Below are 22,700 nucleotides of genomic sequence, written 5' to 3' on the forward strand. Positions count from 1 at the left end.
ACTCTGAGTGGGTAGCATTCTACATTAAAAAAACTAGACTCCACAGTACAAACTTCTTTGATAGCGTTACTTGCATCAGGGTATTTTTGAAGACATGAAATTAAATAAATAAATCATTATTACAATTATAGGAAGTTTAATAATCTATTACTTAAATGTGACCCAAGGCAATTTTTATATTGTAATAATTTCATGTATCCCTGAGGATCTGTAATTAGGAATTCAACATCAAAAAGTTATTTTAGTATTCGTATACTACAATGCATTAGTTTTACAGTCTTAGAAATAACTGCCATATTTTGTTAATGTTTTTCTCTTGTCTGTGCAGTAGGAGGATTTACTTTCAGTGAGATTTTTCAAAACAGGCTGGGAGATCAGTTCATTATGGGTCATTCAACGTAGTGTTTCGAGTGAGTATTTACAACAGAGCACAATTTTTGCATTGGTAACACACCTTCCATTAATACAAATCGTGGGTAGCAAATTTTAAAACTACCAGTGCTGTGCCAGACATAAAGCCACTGGGACCTCTGTGTGCTAAAATGTAAATATGCCTGAGAATGCAAAGCCATTTCAGGTTTTCTTGTCTGTTGAGCACAATCTGAGGTGATCCAGTCAGTCTTGTGCCTGTATGCTACATTTGTCAGAGGCTACTATATTCTTCATGCACAAAACTTACAAAATGGCCATTGATGAACTCAATGCAAATAACAAAATGAACTGACTAAATTTTTGTGTGTTTTATGGAGCCAAAGCAGACAGTACCTGAACTTCAAAATAAACTTTATGGGTGACGAAGCATATTTTCATTTGATTGGTATTGTCAAAAAATAGAACTATCACTACTAGGCTACTCATTAAGTTCACAAATTGCTGCATCACCCAAGGTAAGGTGGAGTGCTGTTTAGAATGTTAAGATTATTTTTCAAAATAACCTTAACCAAAGAGTTTCAATCAATGCAGAATGCTATTGAGACATGAGTCAGCAGTATTGACCACAGTTTGAAAAAACTGAAAACTATATAGACAAGATATAGTATAACATGACAGAGCAACATCTCATATGGCAAAAGTATGAACCTTTTGTGCAAAGCACTCCAGACCAGCTCATTTCTTGCTTGGAGATGTGCCTCATTTCTTATGGGATTATCTCAAGTTGTTGCTGGTTTTTAGGCACATCAGCAACTTAGGCCATACTGTGCCATTGTGCATTGTTTGTACAATGTGCGTTTGTAGGCTGATATACCTCAAGACATTCATTTGTGAAGAATTGTTGGTAAAAATGACGAGTGCAAAACATTAGAAGGGGCACATTTATTGCACTCAACATTGTAAATAAACTCCCTGTTGTTGTTGTTGGTATGGTTGTTTGTTGGTATAAGGGGTACTAAGGCCATTATTTGCTTATAAAACTCCCTGTAAAACCAGCATGCAAGTTAGTTTGTTCTTTTTTTTTTTTTTGATAAGAACAAGTTTTCTATCAAATGTGTTAGTTTCTTCTGATATATCTCATATAAACATACACCCTTATATACAGGATATATTGAAAATAACTGGGTGGATTCCATGGTTAAAAGCAAACTAGAGGAAGTTCTCACTGTTTCTCATTTCATTAATTCATCGCCACCTGTCTATCATTTGAAAATCCTGATTTGTGATAGCTCATATCAAGTCATATTGCTATCAAATCAGTTTTCTTTGTGTATTTATTGATAATGTCTTATAAATTTCATTGCACCTTATTGTTACTTTCAATTATTTAAATATTTTAAAGAATAATTTAAAAAAAAAAGCTAAAAATATCTTCAGGTGTTGAAATACACTTCTATTGTTAATGAAACTAATATAAATTTTCTAATGAAGTTTAAATATACACGTAGAGCAAAAAAGTGGGCAAAAGTACAAATGAAGCTAGTCACAGATGATTTGATCACTTTAAATGTAATTTCCTGTTACAAAGAGAAAGAAAAGCAAATAAAACAACTGAAGATCAGTTCTTTATTTTTTAAAAAAATGATGCTCGGTATATGAGTCTCTGCAGAAATAAACTGGTGACTTTTTCTTGGTCATTTATAACTTATGTTACATGAAGTTTATACTAAGGAGAAAAAAAGTTAGTAACTCAAGAACATGAATTACATGGAAGAGAGCTTGTTGCTGTTATTTGGGTTTTTTTTTTTTTTTTTTTTTTAGGAGCATTAGCAACTAAGGCAATATTGCTCCGGCGATATGCAGTGGTCATTCCCTGACCTTTCTGTATTTGGTGGTCACGGGCTCGAACCCTGGTCTAATCAAGAAGCGTGTGCTACGCACTGCTGCTCCTACCCAACTGGCTATGGAGGCGCCATGGAAGAGAGCAAAAGACACATGGAAATAAGCTGCCAATTGTTTACTGCAAATATGATCTTACAGAACATCTGTGCCTTATACATACCGCCCAAATAAAATATATATATATATATATATATATATATATATATATATATTTTCCTTTAGAATACATATTTCATGTAATATATATCATATGGAAGTTGATATGTACAGAGGTTTATTGGCCCCTTAGTCGTTGCAGTTCTAGGAACATAACTGTGATGGATAATAAGTATTTCCTGTATGGGTCCAATTATGCTTCCAAAGTGGGCAGAGGATACAGTAGAATGTCAGTTTTCTGGAATAATTTGAAACATTGATCTTTCTTCTTTTTTTTTTTGTTAAAAGTAGTACAGTAAGTAGCGGTTATAGTTATCAAGTTTGCAAATTGAACTTTGATTCTAATAAGCGAAAGATCGAGTTTACTACCTGTTTACAACAGATTGTACAAACAAAGCCCAATAAACCAAAAACTGCAAATTGTTTTTATTGTTTTATGGTTGTGACTTCTAGAATTCTATGTGACCTTCAGAAATGTGTTGTAGAAAAATATCACAGAGACTACTGGGTTTTCTAGGAAACCAGGAGTGAATTTCAGATTAGTTTAGCTCCAGATTTGGTAAGAATAATATCGGCCCGAAACTGTGATTTTTTTTTTTTTTTTTTTTTTTTTTCAATTTTTACAGCAAAATGTGAAAGAAATGAAAACACATAGTTTTAACACTGCAACAAAAACTATTAATAGAATTAGAAAAGGTGAAAATTTAGAAAATCTCTCCAAAGAGTTTAATGTGGGGACTTCAACGATTTACAACATCAAAAAAAATTCCAATGCTATAACAGAATTTGTGCTGATTATGGAAAAAGCCACTTTAGAGAGTACACTTTATTTGTGTACTCTCTAATTTAGGTGAACCAGTGTCTGTCTCAATGTTGTGTGAAAAAGCATTGGATTTTAATCAAAAATTAAGAGGTAATGAAGATTTTAAGGCAAGCACAAATTGGATGAAAAACTTTAAACTGAGACTCGGCATACGTGAACTAGATATTCAAGGCGACAAACTTTCTGCAGATGAATCGGTAGCAATGTCCCTCTAAGTTTGCGTCAGTTTTAGCAAATTATGAGAAAGAAAATGTTTATAATGTTGATGAGACGTGCTTATTATGGAAAGCATTGTAGAGAAAAACCCTAGCCACTAAAAGAGAAATGCCTGCATCAGGTTTTAAGATAAGAAAAGAGTGAGTTACAATTGCTATGTGTGCAAATGCTACTGGAAAGCACAGATTGTCTGTGCTCGTTATCAGTAAGTCAAAAAACCTGAGAACATTTAAAAATCTTTCAAATTTTCCTGTTTTGTATAAAAATCATAAATAAAAATGTCTGGATGGATGTTTCTGTTTTCCAAGATTGGTTTAATTTTTTTTTTATTTAATTAATCTTAATTATTTAATTTAATCATAAAGTAAGATTAAATTTATTTAATCTTACCTTACGTTTGATTATCCGGAAGAGTTCTGACATCAATTATTCCGGATAACTGACACTCTACTGTATTAAAAATTTCATAGGATACATAAATATCAATTTCATTTGATACATAAGTAACGCTTTACTGGTGAAGTGTTACTTATTCAAGGAAGTAAATTTGCTGTTTATACTCCGGCACGACAACCAAGTCAGTAGAGTTTACAATAAATCGTCAATACAAATATTTATCGTATTCAGTAGTCACAGGCTTGAACCCCGGTCCACTCAAGGAACGCGTGCTATGCACTCTCGATCAGGCAACTCATGAAGGTATTCACAATATGAGATATGATAAAAACTGCCATTTTACCATTTTTTGTAATTCCTATATACAAACATGATGCTAATGTGCTAACCTGTTACATTTAGCAAATTTTCTGTTCAGTTGAGGCTTTAGCCCTAAATGTTTTCATGTCCATTAAATTAAAAGTTATTTTTCAAGACTGTCTGTACCCCACATAATTGAAAATTTAAACAGTTACTCTATATCTGCTATGTATTAGAAACACAGAAATAACATTAAATAATAAAATACATGCTTTTTTTTAATTTTGCTTGATTTCGCTGATTTATACATAGTAGAAGATAATTTACCATGACTGTAATAATATCCTGGTGCCAGTGAAACTTTTTCTTCTGTTAAATCAAGCGTTTACTGTGTATACAAATTAATGTAAAGCATTTATTTTCAGGAATTCAGTTAAAATTTTCAATCATTCTGAGACAATGAGAATTTGCAATTCTTAAAAAGTAAAAAAGTAAATACATTAAATTTATTTGTACAAACTCATCTGTTGCAGGGCCGGATTTATGTATAAGCAAAATAAGCAGTAGCTTAGGGATCCCCACTCATTGGGGGCCCCGGAAAAAAATCCCATAATTTCCCACGAAAAGATGTCGATTACTTTAGATTTTATTTGGCAAAATTACAAGACTTAGCTCCCGACATAACGATTCGGCGGTAGCTTAGCATCTAGACATAAAACAAAAAGTAACTATGATGGCAAAGCACCTGATGTTATTGAAAATATAACCCCAAAAGAAAACTTTTGAATAACATCTTTCATTCCGATAATAAATTTGTTATTAGTAAACTTGAAAAACATGGTCTGTAGATTACAAAAGTATTTCGGACACGTTTTCATTTTTGACTGACTTGAAAACAAAAGAATCTGTTGTGAGAAATAACGTAAATCAGCTGCTTAAGAAATATCCCAAAGATCTAAATACTGATTTTACTGTTGAAATTTAAAATTTTTTTATGTATATTTATGTTATGTATATTTTTTTATGTATACCCTAATACCAAGTTCAATCACGAAGAGCTGTACCATCTTATATGCCAGGACATTTTTCTAGCATTTCAGAACATTGAAACGATTTTACGTTTGTATTTAAGTTTGATGATATCGAACTGCACTGGAGAACGATTGTTCAGTAAACTGAAAATAATAAAAAACTATATGCGCACGACTATGTCTCAGGAAAAATTAGTCGACTTAAGTATTCTGAGTATGGAACACATAAGCTGCGAACTCTTTGCTTCAATGATATAATCGACCAATTTTCCACCGTCAAAAATAGAAAAAAAACGTTATAACGATTTTGATGTGAATGAATGTATTTAAATTGGAAATATAATATATATTTTTAACTTTGTAATTTTTTTCTTTGTCGCATATGTATTTTTTAGATTTTTAAAAATTAAACTTTGGGGGGGGGGCAAAAATTGTGCCCCACAATACCTAAATCCGGCCCTGATCGTGTTAATTCTGAATAGTTACAGTTGGTGTTTTTAAGAATTTATTGTTGGGATTCAACCTTCATAATGCAAGCATGCATGTGCACACACACACGTAAGCTGAGAAAAACCTGTAGCAAGCAAAGTGTTGTTCCACCAGCATCAATATATGTTACTAGCAAATTTCAAAGGTACTTGCATGTTTTAACAGAGTTGCCACACTGCTGAAAGTGTAATATTAGTTGTTCTGGAGTTGATGAGGTTATAGAATGAGAGTACATGCCTAGTATATTCATGTTACTAGACAGTTCCTCAATGTGACCTCTCCACAATGCCGGATCTAAGTTTATATAAAAGTTTATATGACCTTAAGGCCGTGAGCATGGTTTGTAAATTGTATTAGTTACCAATTCAAATCATTAAAATGCACTATACTTTCATCGTTATCATATGTTCCGTTATAGAATCAATTTTAAACGGCTTTGTGATATTTTTCTAAAGCACATTTCTGGAGGTCATGACCATAAAACAATTTGCACTTTCCGGGTTATTGGGCTTTTCTGTTAGCGCAATCTATTATAAACGGGTAGTAAACTTGATCATATTGCATTTGCGATAATACCGATAGCTGGAATTCTGTGGGTTTTTACGTTATTTATGGTGAAATGTATGAAACCTTCAGTCATATACAAAATATATAAATAGCGTAACATAAGTCGGGAACTTACTGTATCGAAAAATGTTCAGCAACCTACATAAAAAATATGGCGATAGATAAAAAACGAAAAAACTTAGCACACGCTACTCGCATGTCCAATGCGCGAGTAGTGCGTATATAAAAAAACAGCAAATTCCCACCAGAATTTAGGGATGTAACCAACGAACAATTGACTTTCCCCCCCCCCCTTTTTTAATTACGATCTGACAGCAGTGTCATATAAAGTCAACAACGACAATCTTGTGCTTCTGGTTTCAACTATGCACGATGACAATGCTATCAATTTAAGCAATAAACAAAAATAATTTAAATTAAAGGCAGAGTCGACACATTTGACCAATTGTGCCACAACATGAGTGCAAATCAAAAGACATAATGATGGCCACTATGCTTTTTTTACATTGCTGCCATAAATGCATACATTATTTACGTTCATAACTTTTTCAAGGATAACAAAAATCAACAAATGCAACCTTTATCCAGACACCAGCTTATGTTTATGTTGACAAAAAAGTTTACCAAAAAATGGCAAGAACATCAGCTGCCAATTCCACGTATAAGTATGTGCAACCAAACAAAAAAAAAAAAAAAAAAAACACCAGCAAATTCACACCAGAATTTAGGTGTTTCTGAAATGGAACAAACTCCTGATACTACAAATGAATCAACCAGAGGAAACCTAAAAAAAAAAAAAAAAGTATTGTGTGTATTGTGACTACTCTAAAGATGCCACACTACCACATTTTGTTTATTGCAAAAAACTTTAAGGGGAACACAAAAGTAAATATTTGCAGTGAATTTTACAAATATGAGTACATTTATATGAAATAATATTTTATAAAGTGATCATATTATAATTATTTTTTTTACGTCCTAATTTAATACTATCACATTTTGAAAAAAAAAAAAAAAAATAGTGTAAAATATTTAATCATTTAAGTGAATTTAATTAAGTTATTAACAAATAAAAGGTTCTTTACATTACTGACCAGTTTTAAACCAAAACCTGTAAACAAAACTAAGATTTTCTTAGGGTTTTACCCATGGAATCAAAAATTACTCCACACTACCAGTAACGCAACATGAAATAATGCTACTAGTCTAGGGTTAAAATAAATACAGCTGGCATTCTTTATTTCCTTCATAATCATATTTAGAATATGGGGCTTATGTTAAACACAATGGTCCACAGAATGAGTTTCAAAAGCAACTAATAAAATCGAACAGCAAAAATTAGTACATTTTATGCTTTTATGCACACACTGAAAATAATTCACTGTACTGAATTTTTTTGTCAGAACTATTTTGTTCAAATGAAACTTACAAAAAGCCTAATAATAAGGGATTTCATCCAGGATAGAGAAATATTTTTGTTAGAGATATTAAATATTTAATTTGTTTAAGATGTACCAGACTTACCTTGTGCTGATGGAATATATCCCTATACCTCATATTATATGAATAATGCAATTATAGAAGACAATTCAGAAGAATAGTGGCCATGGAAGTATCTATAATAAAGGCATGTAACAGAAACAGAATGTCTATGAGGCAAAGAATGGAAAGACTTTGTTAGAGATGGGTCATTAAAAGATAATTTTTTTATATATATATATATTTGAAGGATGGGTCTAATGTTTCTTAAAGAACAAAATATAATACCTAACATATTAATAATAGACAAATTTGAATACTGGATATTTTTTTAGAAATCGATACTCAAAAGCCCCCTGCATTCATAGTTATATGACTGTATAAAATTCTTCCCATACTTTTATATATTGTCAGTATACTCATATGAAAATTAACAGTGACACCCTTGGATACATATGCCCAGCAGTTGTGAAGAGATCACTGTAAATGGTACAGTAAGAGATTTCGTGATCTTTAAATGTGGAATGTGTATAGGCACTCAAAGAGCAGCTTCCAGTACTTCTGAAATGTCTGAACTAATAGGGTGTGCAAGAACAACAGTGGCAAGGATAGACAAGAAATGGAAGACATCTCAAAAAGCAGTCATTCGGTGCTGAAATTGTGGCTGAAAATCAACAGTTGATATTTTGGGAGAACACAGGACTACGAGGATTGCAAGAGCCAAAAGATGTGCCACCATGAGGGAAATAACAGCCCAATTCAATTAGGGGAACACAGCAGCATGGATCCATGAAGACACATCAGACATTTTACTGTCTAAGCTAGGGCAGTGAATGACCTAACGATGCTTATTTTTCTTATTTATATAGTTCATATTAACATATCAGGTTATATTATGCTGTGTGTATCAATGTCTGCACAGTCAAACCTCCCAAATCTGACAACCCCAGGGCCTGATATTTGCCTGACCTTGGGCAGCCATTAAAAAAAAAAAGCAAAAAAAAAAAAGCAAAAAAAAAAAAAAGCCAGTAAAAATACTGCATTTCTATACTGCAATTTATTGGACACAGTACTCTAAAAGTGGTCTTCCCACCCCTCCCCAACACAAGTAACCTGCAATACACAGAAAATACAATATAGAAAAAATAAAATTATTTGCCCTTCCAAAATATACCTACCATTACAGTATATTTTAGAATGAAAAGGTGAAATGCTGCACCCCCAAAGTCCCAATGTCAAGAATATTTAGAATACAATCCTTTTAACATTAGATAGGTATACAGTACTTTGCTTAACAACAGGATTAGGTTCCTTGAAATAGGCAAATGGTGATTTTCCACATCCCCCATGTTATAATGATCGATACATTCATTGAAAAAAATTACTGTAGTAATTTTTTTCAAGGAATTATAATTTACTGTAGTGAATTTTAAATATAACATTTATGAGAGCATAATATAACAAGAGCAAAAGTAAATTTTGCATAAAAAATGGAACAACAATAACCTAGCTACATAACAGGGTAATAATAAGAGATGATTGAAACTTCACAAATCATTGTTTTATTCAGTGAGAACCATCTCCATTATGCTTATGGTAAAAAGAAAAATTGTAGAATAATAAAGGAATAAACATTTTTGTTGTTTTTATTATTCTTAGACTGCCACAGACAATGAAGATATCAGCAACTACACTTGTTGAAGTCATTTAACAAATGTGGCTGGTAACATTTGTTTGCATTTTTATGTCCCTGTTAACTCTTGTTTGGTGTGTCTCCACCTTATCAACAGAGACAACCACTGCAGCTTCTAAATAGGTAAAAGCTTCTGAACATGTTCTTGGTTGCTATTAACTTTGCAACACAAAGTCGAAATCTTGCCTTGCATTCAGGTTCAAAAAGACCTTCAGTAGTAAAATATTCAACATGTGATTAAAGTAACCACAACCACCTCCTCTCAACATTATCCAAGATAGCCTCTTTTGCAGTCACCACTATGTTTCTTTGCCCATCCTGTGCTGGTTCTCTCAATCCAATGCAATATTGGATTTAAATAGATTACCACAGCTTTCTCCAAGCTTTATTTAACATTTGATGATCAAATTTCTTCTATGCTTTTTCTTCCTTGTATGAGCATTTTTGAACTCTTTTTGCCCATTAAAGCTAAATCAATAAATGAATCAACTAACCAAAGATTTACTACACAACTTTGAGTGTTGATATTAGACAGTGCTTTTGAATATTACTGGAAATTATTTTTTTTAAGTTGTTATAATGAGGTATATGGAGCGTCTATAAGTGAGGTAATACTGACATCCCAGTTTTATGGGGACCATTATGCCCAATTAGGCATAATGGTCCCCAAAAAAGTTTCAGTGAAGCTGTTTTGTCCTGATTTTCACATAAGGCTATTTTTCTGAACTAAATATACAATACTAAAATTAATAATATATAATTTTGCTTAATATAATGTGGAATCAATATAATGTGTAAAGTGTATGAGTGGCTATTTATTATTCTAATAAATAGCCACTCATACACTTTACATCTATCATTGTCAAAGTGCAAATACACTGTAATAAAGCATCAATATAAACTGTATGTTCTTCTTGCCAATGCCCCATTTACTGATATAATGTTGTCCTTTTTTTCCATGCCTTAATCAAACAAGTAGAAGAAGACATTTATAATTATTGACAAAATGGAGCAGATATGTTAATTTTTTCCCATTCAGTAAAATATCCATGTGTAAATGCATTTAAAAGGAATAATATTCAAAGAAATGGACATTTAACAAAAAAATTGCCCCGATGACAAAATTTAATCCACAATATGCCCGACATTTTTAAGTAGGGGACATGGCAATTTTGCTGATAAAAAAAAAAAAAAAAAAAAAAAAATTGTAGAGGTGAAACTAAGAATTCTGGCTCCCCCCCCCCCCTTAACCACCTAACCAACACCACAGTGAGGTTCTTAAATGGATCAACCTCTTGTTCTTTAAACCATACTAACCAACTTTCAGGTCTTCTTGAATTTTTGGGCAACTCTGGCGGTATTATAGTTTGACCACTAAAACATTTCCACTGCAGGCAGAAAAATTAGGTAACCTGCTTCTTCCTTTCATGTGTTTTGGACTCACTTTAGACTATTAAAGCTTTAAATGAATAAATAATTAAAAAATAAATAAATTTTTGACACCTTAATTTAATACCTACAAAAAAAAAAAAAAACCACTGGATTTTTTTTTTAAGTATTAGGGTATCAAGCCATCAACAAGCATTGATGCAAATAGCAAATGGCACCACTCATTACAAAAAAGGACACAGTAGAAGTAATAATCTGTCACCCCTGACAGCTACTGCTTGAATATAGTTCCTTCATGTGAACATGTGCAGTCCTGACTTCAGATTCTTGAAAACCAACAGTTTTTTTTTTTTTTTTTTTAATTTAAATACAGACCTTCGGTAGGACAGTAACAGAACAGTATTCCAATGAATAATTAAAATAAAGTGCTGGTGAGTAATCTCACTCATTTCTTAGCACTCCTGAGAAGAATGGAAATCATTCTTTAAAAAAATTTCCAAGTGCAACCCTCATCTAACTAACTTGGCCATATTGTGAAACAAATTGATAAAAGTTCCTCTTGGTCAAAAACGGAATTCAAACCAACTTTTTCCACATTCAGAAAATCTGAAGCTATGCCAATACCTTATTTCCCCCCTTCTTTTTTTTCAATTCTTAAACATTATGCCAATGTGGAAATATTTTCTTTGAACATACACTGGACAGAGCCAAATAATAGAAGTCTCTACACTGAAAGTGATCCTGCAAGTAGCAACCAATTACATATAGACTTGTTTGGACATAATAGGATCTAAGTGAAGAACAAAATAACATATGATGAAGAATATGATTAATATTTATGAATAGGATTATCTAGCATTTTTTTAATGTAAAATGCATTTAAAATTTTTTGTTCCTATAGTTAATGTTTTCTTATATAAAACATAATTGTGCCTGGATTAGAATTTCTGTGTTCCTGTACAAATTGATAATTTTGCTTGAACCAAAAATAAAATTACAGAGATCCTTTTGTAAACTGTTTAATGAAATATTAGCATTTTTTTTTTTTTTTTAAACATTAGAATGTCTTAGACAAGCCAGGTCAGCAAAAATTACATCACCCTGAGCTTTTATAGATGGGTCCTGGAAATGTCCTAATTTTTTCATCTTCAGAATTCTTTTTTTGTCCTGATTTTCATACTTGAAAATTTGATTGCCTTCTGTATACCTGTTCATGCTTTGTACAGCCACAATCCTCTGAGCTACTTAATTTTCTTTTAGACAGCACATTGATAAAAACTGCTGTGTCGATGTTGTTTACAAACAACAAATCTAAACGTAAACAGAAAATGTGTGTGATGATCTTGGTGTATCGCTTCATGTATGGTCATGAAACTTGGAAACTTAGTAATCCATCTCTTGTTATTAATGAGTTGCTAATCTTATTTACCAATAACAATTAGAAATTCCATAACTTAACACATTTCTTGATGTCATTGGAGAACAATAAAAACTTATTTCACTCAGGTGAAATTTTCATCCTGCACAATCAGTTGCAATGCTGCTTTGGCAAATGGCCAATCCAAGAAATTAATTTGTTCATTCTCAGGCGGTTTATTAGATTCACCCATTTTCCTAAACATACTCAGAAAATGGGTGATGTTGACTAATGGACTGCCAGATTTCAGAGGTTTGACTGTAAGTGTGGGTCCATGGGTTGATATGCATGTTGTGTCTGAAAAATACAAAGTAACTGAAGGGATATGTATGCAGTGTCTGAAAAATACAAAGTAACTGAAGAGGAGAGGCCTATTCCATTGCCTGAGATCAAATAACTCTCCTTTGATTGGAGAGGCTTTTAAGAATTTTTCTAGTCACCAAGAGGATTCAAACCCAGATCTCTGCAAATGAGTCCATGCTGCTGCTGTGTTGCAGAGGGGGGAAAAAGGGAGAATCTACTGTGATATTAAGTGAGTGTACCTATTTAACATTACATGTAATAAATTGGGCAATGAATATGTTCTTTTTGTCATATTTCCCATTTATCAGTTATAACTCTCCCTGCAAACATGTGATAAAACTGCTATACTGTCACAGAACCACCATATATCACTGACATCTGCACACCATAAAAAGAAATACAAGGATTATGGAGTATCAAAAATGGACTGATGGCTGGAGAGGACTCAGGTAGTTTGAGAGTCATGGATCCATCAAGCTTGAGCATAACACTATAGCTGGTGAAAGAAGTGCAATGATTCTGGTTTGGAATCCATAGATTCTCCCAGCTCAATGCTAGAGTATTTAAACATTGCAGACCATATTTAAGTCACTATGAACCACATATCAGTGTACTGAGAAAAGTACGACATGGATGACTATGGAAAATGGTTAAAGAATAAAGCGCCCTTTTTGCACATTCAAATTACTGGAAATAATAGTGAAATACATTTCTGTATTTGCTACGATAGCCTATCAATACAACAAAACTAACAGTTGGTATTAGCATTAGTAGAGGCATCTAATGCAAGAAAGCAAACTTATACAGTATCAGCCAAAAAAAAAAAAAAAACCCTTTGACACATCCACTTGCTCTAAAAGTTTGTCCAGTTCTTCCTTGAATTTATTTAGGTTATTAATTTCCACAATGACAACATCCAACATGAAAATTTCCGCAAATTTTCATGTTGGAATTGATAGCTGAGCCTACTAGTCCCTTTCCTTTAGCCTGATGACAGGTTTCCACAGAAAATCCAGAAACACTGCCCATTATTCAGTAATTTTGAATGTACTGAGAGTGGCGCTTTATACCTCTTTATTAGCATAACAATAAACTAAACTTACAATTCATGTGGAAAAAGTACTTTTTCCTTTGAAAATTTTACACATATCAGTCTGCGAGAATTGCAGATATCTTTTTATGATATTTTCAATAGCAATCATGCTGCCTTTCTGACTTTTTCATCTTATGGCCCACTAGTTTCAGTTGAAATTGTCAATGTACACCAATAATCAAAGGACAAACTGGAACTGTCCACCTCTTAGATGGTTTGAATATTACACCAATAGTGTAATGTATTTTGAAAATTTTGTCAATTGTACACAAGAAAATTAAAAAGCTGGAATGATTATATATATATAACAAGTTAAAATTCACTGAAATCTTCATGCACTTTTGACCTTCAATTCATAGGTTAAGAAAATTTAACGATTTGCTAAAACCGATTTCCATTCCCATAACACACACATGACAAAAATAACAATTTCTGAAATAATCGGAACAAATAATTTTCATTCTATGGAAAAATCTGCAAAGAAAAATTAAGTGTAATGTACTTACATTTTTTAAATAACCTTTTTAGACAAGTAGGTCAGAGGTTTGTCTTATAAACAACAAGAAAAAATGTGTTAACATTAAATTTATTTTGAAACAGCAGTTTCATAGATCTCAAAATAACCAACAAAACTAGTTAACATTTAAAGTCTTATATAAAAGGTGTACCTTGGACTTTATTTTAGTGAATTATTCTAGCTTAAAAAAATAACATTTAAAAGGGTTCTTTTTCAGATATACAAAAGTAAAAATGTGTTTTGAAAAACCTGAAACAGATTACAAAAACAATGCATAACATTTCTTTATACACATTATTTCTGATAAATCTATGTTCATTTGTATACAATATGTAATTTGAATAAAATCTTACTTTGATAAAAGAGATACCTACGAAGTATTCAAAAGTAAGTAATGTTATTAGTGTAAATATATTCAATATCAATATAAAAGAATTTGTTATAAAAATAGATGAACATGTGAAATTTTTACTAGGAGTTCTGAGCTTATTTCTATTCTTAAAGTCAACCTAAAGTGACTTTACTGCAAAAGTAAAAAGACAGGCATATGTGCATGTGTGTGGTGTGCATGCATGCCCCATAAAATGTTTTGGTGAAAATATATCACTGTGCTCCTATCCACATTATACAATCCTTTTAACCAGCAGTTCTCAAGCAAATATTTGGCATGGCAAAAGTCCATCTTTTACTGTTGCCACATTCTGTTTTAAACATTATGTAAATATAATGTGAACTGGCTGGTGATTAGTATTACTGCATCACTTTTCTGCACTTCCTTTCTTCTAAAATAATTTAGTATTTTCATTCCGATATACAAAGATTTAATCTAGGTTAAAAAAAAAAACCAAGTCAAATCTAGTAGTTACTTCTGGCTTTTTTTTTTTCTTTTTGTACTACTATTCACGAAAATAACTGGTAGCTGCATGCAACTATACTTGAGATTTGCTGCTTGATTTAAGCATATTTAATGTTTTAAAGCAAGCAGCAATTCTAGATTACTATATTATACTAATATATCTCACAAAATTATGTCACTGTGACTAAAACTTTCAATTAAAATCTAAGAGTGGCATTGTGGATTTTATGTATCACTAATTCTAGTGGAATGGAGATTAAGAATGAGATAAATTGGAAAAAATTACAAGTAAACTTTTTTTACAGAATAACAGCAATCACGACTGTTTAGTTAGCTAATAATAAACTGATCTCAAATTAAAACTGAGCTCAACACTGCTCCACACAATAAAAATCTATAAAGGTTTGACCATATAAAGAAAGAAACATTAAATATAAAAACAAGATTTTGCATTTTTTTCAGTCTTTCACAACTTGTCTTATATACAGTGTGTTAAACTTAACAGTGGCACATTTAACTAAATCACTGTTGTTGACTATACAAAATAGTAATTTTTATCTATTAAAAACTAGTCTAACAGCAATTTATTTCCTGATATTAGGATTGCTTCAAAATTATAACTACCTTTATTTAATTAGTAGTATATATAGCAAACTAATTAAGTGGTGTACTCTTTGCAAGAGTGGGGAAAGCATTTTCAGAAAGAATTTAAAGTTCCAGGCTATTTCTGATAAGAGCAGTTAAATACAACAATTAAATGTAGCAATTAAATCAAATGTAAATGAATATTTCCTCTTCTAAGGGAAAACACACCTCACCTAGATTTTATAAAGATATACAACACCTGAAAATACATTCTGCTTTAGATATATGACAGAGAAATAAAACTAGTGCTCACTGCTCTATCAACAAGTATTGTAAACTATGAGGTATACCATATTTACTCAGATTTAAGATGCACCCTTCTCTTATCTATAAACAGAAGTAATTAAATCTGGCAGAATCTACTTTAAATACATGATAATTCCAATCATGAAAGAAACAGAAATTAAATATGTACATCAGTATTTAACAGAAAATGTCTACTGTTAAAAAAATATTCAGATTTAAGTCCTATCTCTGTTTAGAAAGGAGGTAACTCAAGGGAGCAAAATAATGAGATTAGCAAATAGATAAGCTGAGTCCCCTCATTTTTTGCAGATTTAGTACTCCACCATAAGATTTTTTTTTTTGCTAAGCTAAGCCTAACCATTACCTGTATTTTATATTTATGGAAGTAAAAGGAATGCTAAACTAAATTCAACTTTTTTTTTTTTTGAAATTTCATGTCAACATAAATCCTCTTACAAGTTTTAAAAATAATGATATAGACAATGACTGTTTTCACATCTGAATATGGAGATGCACTTTATATCTAAGCCTACTTAACCCTTTCTCAAGTGAATTTTTGGAACACGTGGGCTCCCTGTAGTGGGTTTTTGATAGGGGGTGGGCTCTGTGGAATAAGTTTATGAAATTCTGTATAAATGAAAACTTTGTACATAAATGCATTTAAAATAATAAGTTCTTTCTATTTTGATTTAATTACTCGGCTGTGAAAGCAAAACTGTCAAAAATGAAACCAGAATTTAAAAAAAAAAAATCATAAAAAAAACACTACTTTTTTAAAGCAATAATATTCTTTACATCTACTGTATTTATGTGTCACTTAATTTGATTTCATCAACTTTTTTTTGGATCTGAATTTCAAAGAATTTTAAATTTGTAAGTCAAAATTGGACAACAATGGCTAATGGGTGCAATATCCTGGTCTGATTTTCAAAGCTACTTTTGTGATGACATCTATTATAACTGTGTCAACAATTAGTTGGAAACAAAGATAAGAGATGGCAGCATGTACTGGAAAATTTTCAAGACAATTCCTATGTAAAAGAGATCATTTGAAATGACCTTCAAAAATAAAGACCCACATACTACCCAGAGTACACATACTTAAAACATAGATTAATATATTCACTCCTGAAAGGGTTAAATTAAGTAAATATGGTATTCATAAGGCACTTAATTATTCTTTAAAATAACAGCAAAGGTCTTACTGTTATGCAAGAATATAATATTAACATTAGTGAGTAAATTTGAGACCACTTCTTTAAAAACACATTTCGGCAGTATTCCATTGTTCATTCATCATTAGCCCTATCTCAACAGACTGAGTAATATATGCAGATGTACATTACATCTCCTTTCAGAATTATTTTTAGTTTAATAATTTAGAGTATTTCAAATCACGTCGATAAGTTCTGATAATTTTATCAAATCTTAAATTTTTATTAAATTATTTTCAATTAAATTTCAATCTGTTTCAAAATTTTTAGAAATATCAATTTAAATTAATAATTTTTTTAATAATGTATGCTTTTCTTCTCTGTTCAGAACATAATATGAAAATATAGTAATTCATTATTCAGAGAATAAATTACCTTTGTATATTTTCCATCATTCAGCACATTATTCAATGGATCAATAGATGCATTCTGCATGTTTGTCTGATTAATGAAAGTAAAGCAAAATTTGCTAGTTTAACACTTTCATCTTAATTTTCAACTACACAAACTTTTGTTAAATTTATTGAAAGGAGATATGTTTAAATATGAATTTCAAAGGAAATAAAATCCTTTTTAATGTAGAATTAATGAGTGATAAAATTTACATGAGACAACCATTTCATTAGATCTAGTAACTTTCCAACCTCATGAATAAGCTGTTATTTAAATGTTGCCACAATGAGCAGTATATCAAAGGATATAAATAAGCCTTCAAAGAATTTCCTTGCACTACACTTAGAAGAAACTTATTGAACTTTCTCTGTTATATAGCTTTGAAAGTTTTGCCTAACACATTTTATTTAAGAAATGTGTTATTAAAGAAGTTGTAAACTTCAAAAAAAAAAGGGGGGGCTGTCATCACATTCAATTCAAATACTGTGCAATGCTTCTCACTTGAGTATGTCTACAGTTTTGATTGACAACTTTTTTTTTTTTTTTTTTTTTTAAGTAAGTGAAGTATTATCACTACTTCATAAAGAAGTCATTGCTGGAGGACGTGCATATGCTTTAGGGATAAAACCATATTTTCTAGTTTTGGGAGCATATGCCCACAACCAACCATCAACTGTCTGATTATTTAAATCGGCATACACCCAGTCACCCCTTCTTACACTTAAATCATCAGGTGCTTGAGCTTTGTAGTCATATAGCATTACTAATTCACTGCCATGGAATCTCAGATCTTCTGGAGTAGGTGCATTGGCATGATGATTCCCATTACCAGTTGCAGCTGAGTGATTCTGGTTGTTGGCATTTGCAGGTTGAGGATTGACATGATCTATAAAGCAAAAAATAATGATAGGTACTTTTCATAAAATACCTATTTTATAAATAAAAAACAAAATAAAAGAGGAAATGGAAGTTTAAATAAAACAGCCATTGGGACATTGCATAACAATTATAGGGATTTCAAAATTTATAAAATAAATAAGGTTCAATTAGTAAAATGCAATGTGACATGTATATTTAGGTTACTCTAACTGCTAAGGAAAAAAGTACAACTTAAGTATGGGACTGTGACACAGCTCCATCCAAGCTATGACACTTATTTTCAAATATTTCTCTCTACTTTTTTATGGTCAACAATACTATACCGATTCTAAAAATAAAATAAAAAATTGCAAATAACGGCAGTTTTAGGGCAAATCTAGAGATGCATTCAAAATGCTGTACCACTCAAAGTTTTAAAAACTGTTTATAATCTAGTTTTTCATTCTTTCAAAATAACTTGAACATAGGAAAAGTAACATGAGCATTATAATGAATGAGTTGAAATTGTAAAATGGCATGCAAGATAATAAAATGCTGCAGAAGTTACACACCGCTTCAAGAAGTTTTTCGCTCACAATAAAGACCATAAAGCAAAATATGAAGAAGTCGGTTGAAGTGGGAACAATACACAATCTACCAAAACCCAGTAGACTTTGTATCTAAAAGACATCTGCCAATCTGGAACTTGTAAGAGAGAATACTGAAAAAAGTCCAAAAAATATCTCAAAGAAAGTGAACTTTTAAACTTAAAACAAGCTGAAACAGAATCATAAAGGAACTTAAATATAAGGTTTATCACCCTGTTTTGCTAAAAATTTGAATTAAGATGACCCAGATAGAACATTGTAATTTCTGAATGGGTTTTGGCCATGAGGGTACAAACCAGATATCACTGAAAATGTTTCGTGAATTGATGAAGCCACATTTAAATTAAATGGACCTGTTAATCACCATAACTATGTTTATTACTCTCTTAACAATTCCAATTTAAATAAAGAATGAAGTATTTTGTTTTATTCTTTAACAAGGATTTAAATGCTCCTGACTTGAAGCCTGGGCTAGAATTTGAAGAGGTGTTCTCAGATCTTTTTTCTTTGAGAGAACCATGACAGCAGAAGGCTAACTGAGACTATTAAAAGACAAAATCACTCCATTAATGTAGGTCCAAAGTCAATTTTCAGTAGTTTTTTTTTTTTTCTGCTGGTTGGAGCACCAGCTCAATATGCAAAAATTGGCTGCAAATTCTTAGACAAAAACTTTCCAGGTCAATGGAACAAATGACAGGGTTCCCATTCAATGGCCACACACATTCCTCAGATTTGACACTGTATGATTACTTTTTGTAGGAATTCTTAAAGAATGAAGTATTTAGTAATAAGCATAAGGTTTCTGCTAGAGCTTCAATAGCCAACAGTTAGAGAATCAGAGCATTTCCAAGGAGCTGTCTTGCTGTGTTTTGTGACCAAAAAGACCACAATTTTGTAAAGACCAAAATGGCAGCTATAATCAACAGATGTAATTTGTTTTTTCTACAATTTATGTATGCCCTAGCATTAATCAAAATATATATTTTAAATAGGGTTGTTATTTACCATCAAACATGTTTCATTACTTATGGACCACCCTGTATTTCATATGTAGTAGACTAAACACAGGCTATAAAACATCACGACAGATGGCATTCATTTCAGGATAATAGGTAGAATACTGATGAGGAAAAGAATTCTAAAATTCTATGTTTGGAACACGGCCCTATATGCATCCGAAACCAGCATGATAAACAAACGAGACGGACAGAGAATTGGTGTGTTGAAAAAAATACAAGAAAATAAAGCTGAACCGAAAAAAAATCAATGAAGACGTCTTAGAAGAACTAGGAGAAAAACGAAAAATTATAAACCTAATCAAGGAGCAGAGAGGAAGGTGGTTCAGACACAATATAAGACACAGTGAAATGCTAAGCCTGATTATAGAAGGAAAGATTAACTGAACTAGACCCAGAGGGTGACAGAGAAACAATTTCATAAAGCAACTGCAAAGGGATACAACAAGATCATACCAGGACTTGAAGAAGCTGGCACACAACAGAAAGTTGTGGAAAAAAGTCATCAGTGCTACCAACCAGTCATAGAGACTGAAGGAACCCATGATGATGATGACTGATGTACTGATACATTTTTAGTGGTCAACACACTTTTACAACTTGGTAGTACAACAATCAATCCATAAGTTATTATTATTATTTCGTATGGCAAAAAATGAGGATACATTTGTAACAAACAATGTCAAAAAATAAATAAATAAATTACAATAAGCCTAAAAACAATATTTACAGAAAAAAATTATAAGTAACATTTGATGAATTAAAATGTAATGTCCAGTTTATTCAGCCACTTAATAGCATCATCAGTAACACTATGTAGATCTTGGATGGAGCCTTCAAATCTCCTCTTTGGGCACTCCGAGATGACATGCTGGATGGTCTGGGGCACGTTGTCACAGTCGCAGAATGGGTTTTCAGTTTTTCCCCACTTATGCAGCCAATACTTGCATATTCCGTGATTTGTTCGGATTCTGTTCAGGGATGTCCATTCCTTTCTTGGTAAGTTGAAATCTGGAACAGCTCTGCATGGATCACTGACTAAGCCCAGGTGGTCGGGATTTGAAGTAGTCCAGTCTTCACGCCAGGTCTGGTCAGCATTAAAATGTGACTTGATAAGTTTCTCGCCTAGCTTCCATGAGGGGTTCCTAGACTTCAATCTCTCCGGCTTCTGGGGTTTGCAATCCTGATGTATGGGCAAGTGAGGATTTCTTTGACATTTCTGCTATTCTTTCAGCAAAGGCTATTTCTCTTCTTATATGAGGGGGATAGATGTTAGATAACACTGGTAGCCATTTTAAAGGTGTCGATTTAATGGTGCCTGATATTGTCCTCATTGTGTCATTCAGTTGGATATCAACTTTTACAGAGTGTGCACTATTAAGCCATACGGGGCAACAATATTCTGCAACTGAGTAGACTAGGGCAAGGGCTGATGTTCATAGCACCGTTGCGTTTGCTCCCCAGCCTGTTCCACTGAGTTTATGCAAGATGTTATTCCTAGTTTTTATCTTTGCTGCAATATTACAAAGGTGTTGTTTATACGTCAGTGTTCAGTCCATTATAATTCCCAGATATTTTGGGCAAGGGTTGTGTTTCAGTCGTTGACCTTTATATTCCACTTGTGGCATATAGTTAGCCCTATGATTATCCAGATGAAAACAGCTAACTTCGGTTTTATTTAAATTAGGTTTAAGTCGCCATGTGAGAAAATATTTATTCAGGTTATGAAGATCCTTTGTAAGTACAATTTCGGCTGCATTGAAGTCAGTAGACTGGGCAGTCAGGGCTATGTCATCTGCGTACATGAATTTCCTAGAAGCAGTTGTTGGAAGATCTGCAGTACAGATATTAAATAATAATGGGGCTAGAACTGATCCTTGTGGTAAACCATCATTTAATATATAGGGCTTGCTCACTCTGCCGTTTAGGTGTACTTCAAACACTGTTGCATAACATATTGTTAAGTAGGATCGCGAGGGGCTTACAAGGAATAATCTTCAAAAATTTCAGAATCATTCCTTGTCGCCATACTGTGTCATAAGCTGATGTCAAGTCCACAAAGACTGCAATGGTCTTCTTCTTATCTTGGAATCCATTCTCGATATGGCTGGTAAGTGCCAGTACCTGATCGCAGCAGCTTCAGCCTGGTCGGAATCCGGCTTGTTCAATTGGTATGTGTTGGAAGGTTGTGGATGAAATTCTATTGTAAACCATTCTTTCAATTAATTTATAACATATATTTAAAAGTGCAATTGGGCGATAATCTTCAGGGCAGGATCCACTTTTCCCAGGCTTTAGGATGGCAACTATTTTAGTTCTCTTAAACAAAGACGGGAACCTACCATTCTGCAAGATGTCATTAAAAAATTTAACTAGCCAATTCAGAGCTCTTGGACCACAATGTTTCAGGAACTCTGTATATATTCCGTCCACTCCGGCTGCTTTGCCTGGTTTTATTTCCTTCAGAGCTGTTGAAATCTCTGCAATTGTGAATTCTCCTGAGAACTGGGAGGTTGGTTCAGCCAAGGATAGTCTAGTTCTTAATTCCTTCTTAAGTTTTTTGATTTCATCTTTGTTAGTATCGGTTGGTCTCTTGGAAATGTTGACGATTCTCTTGGCTACTTTTCCTGGGGATACTTCTGAGCTCTTATTAATATATTTGGGAGTACTACTTCCGAGTTTCCTCAGAAGTGTCCATGCTTTTCTGCTTGAGTGTTGGAA

General features: G+C 32.4%; 1 protein-coding gene across 1 annotated transcript in view; it reads right to left on the reverse strand.

Annotated features, from left to right (window-relative positions):
* Positions 1 to 18,075: 18,075 nt before the first annotated feature.
* Positions 18,076 to 22,700, reverse strand: part of Dlish (Dachs ligand with SH3s) — a 55,375-nt gene continuing 50,750 nt past the window's right edge. Inside the window, exon 3 of the mRNA XM_090377423.1 lies at positions 18,076 to 18,383. Coding sequence (XP_090233549.1) covers positions 18,076 to 18,383 — 308 coding nt within the window. The remainder of the gene's footprint in view (positions 18,384 to 22,700) is intronic.

The sequence above is a fragment of the Mastigoproctus giganteus genome, chromosome 7 (genome assembly GCF_048544385.1).
Source record: "Mastigoproctus giganteus isolate SK-2022 chromosome 7, ASM4854438v1, whole genome shotgun sequence".
In the NCBI taxonomy this organism is placed as follows: Eukaryota; Metazoa; Arthropoda; class Arachnida; order Uropygi; family Thelyphonidae; genus Mastigoproctus; species Mastigoproctus giganteus.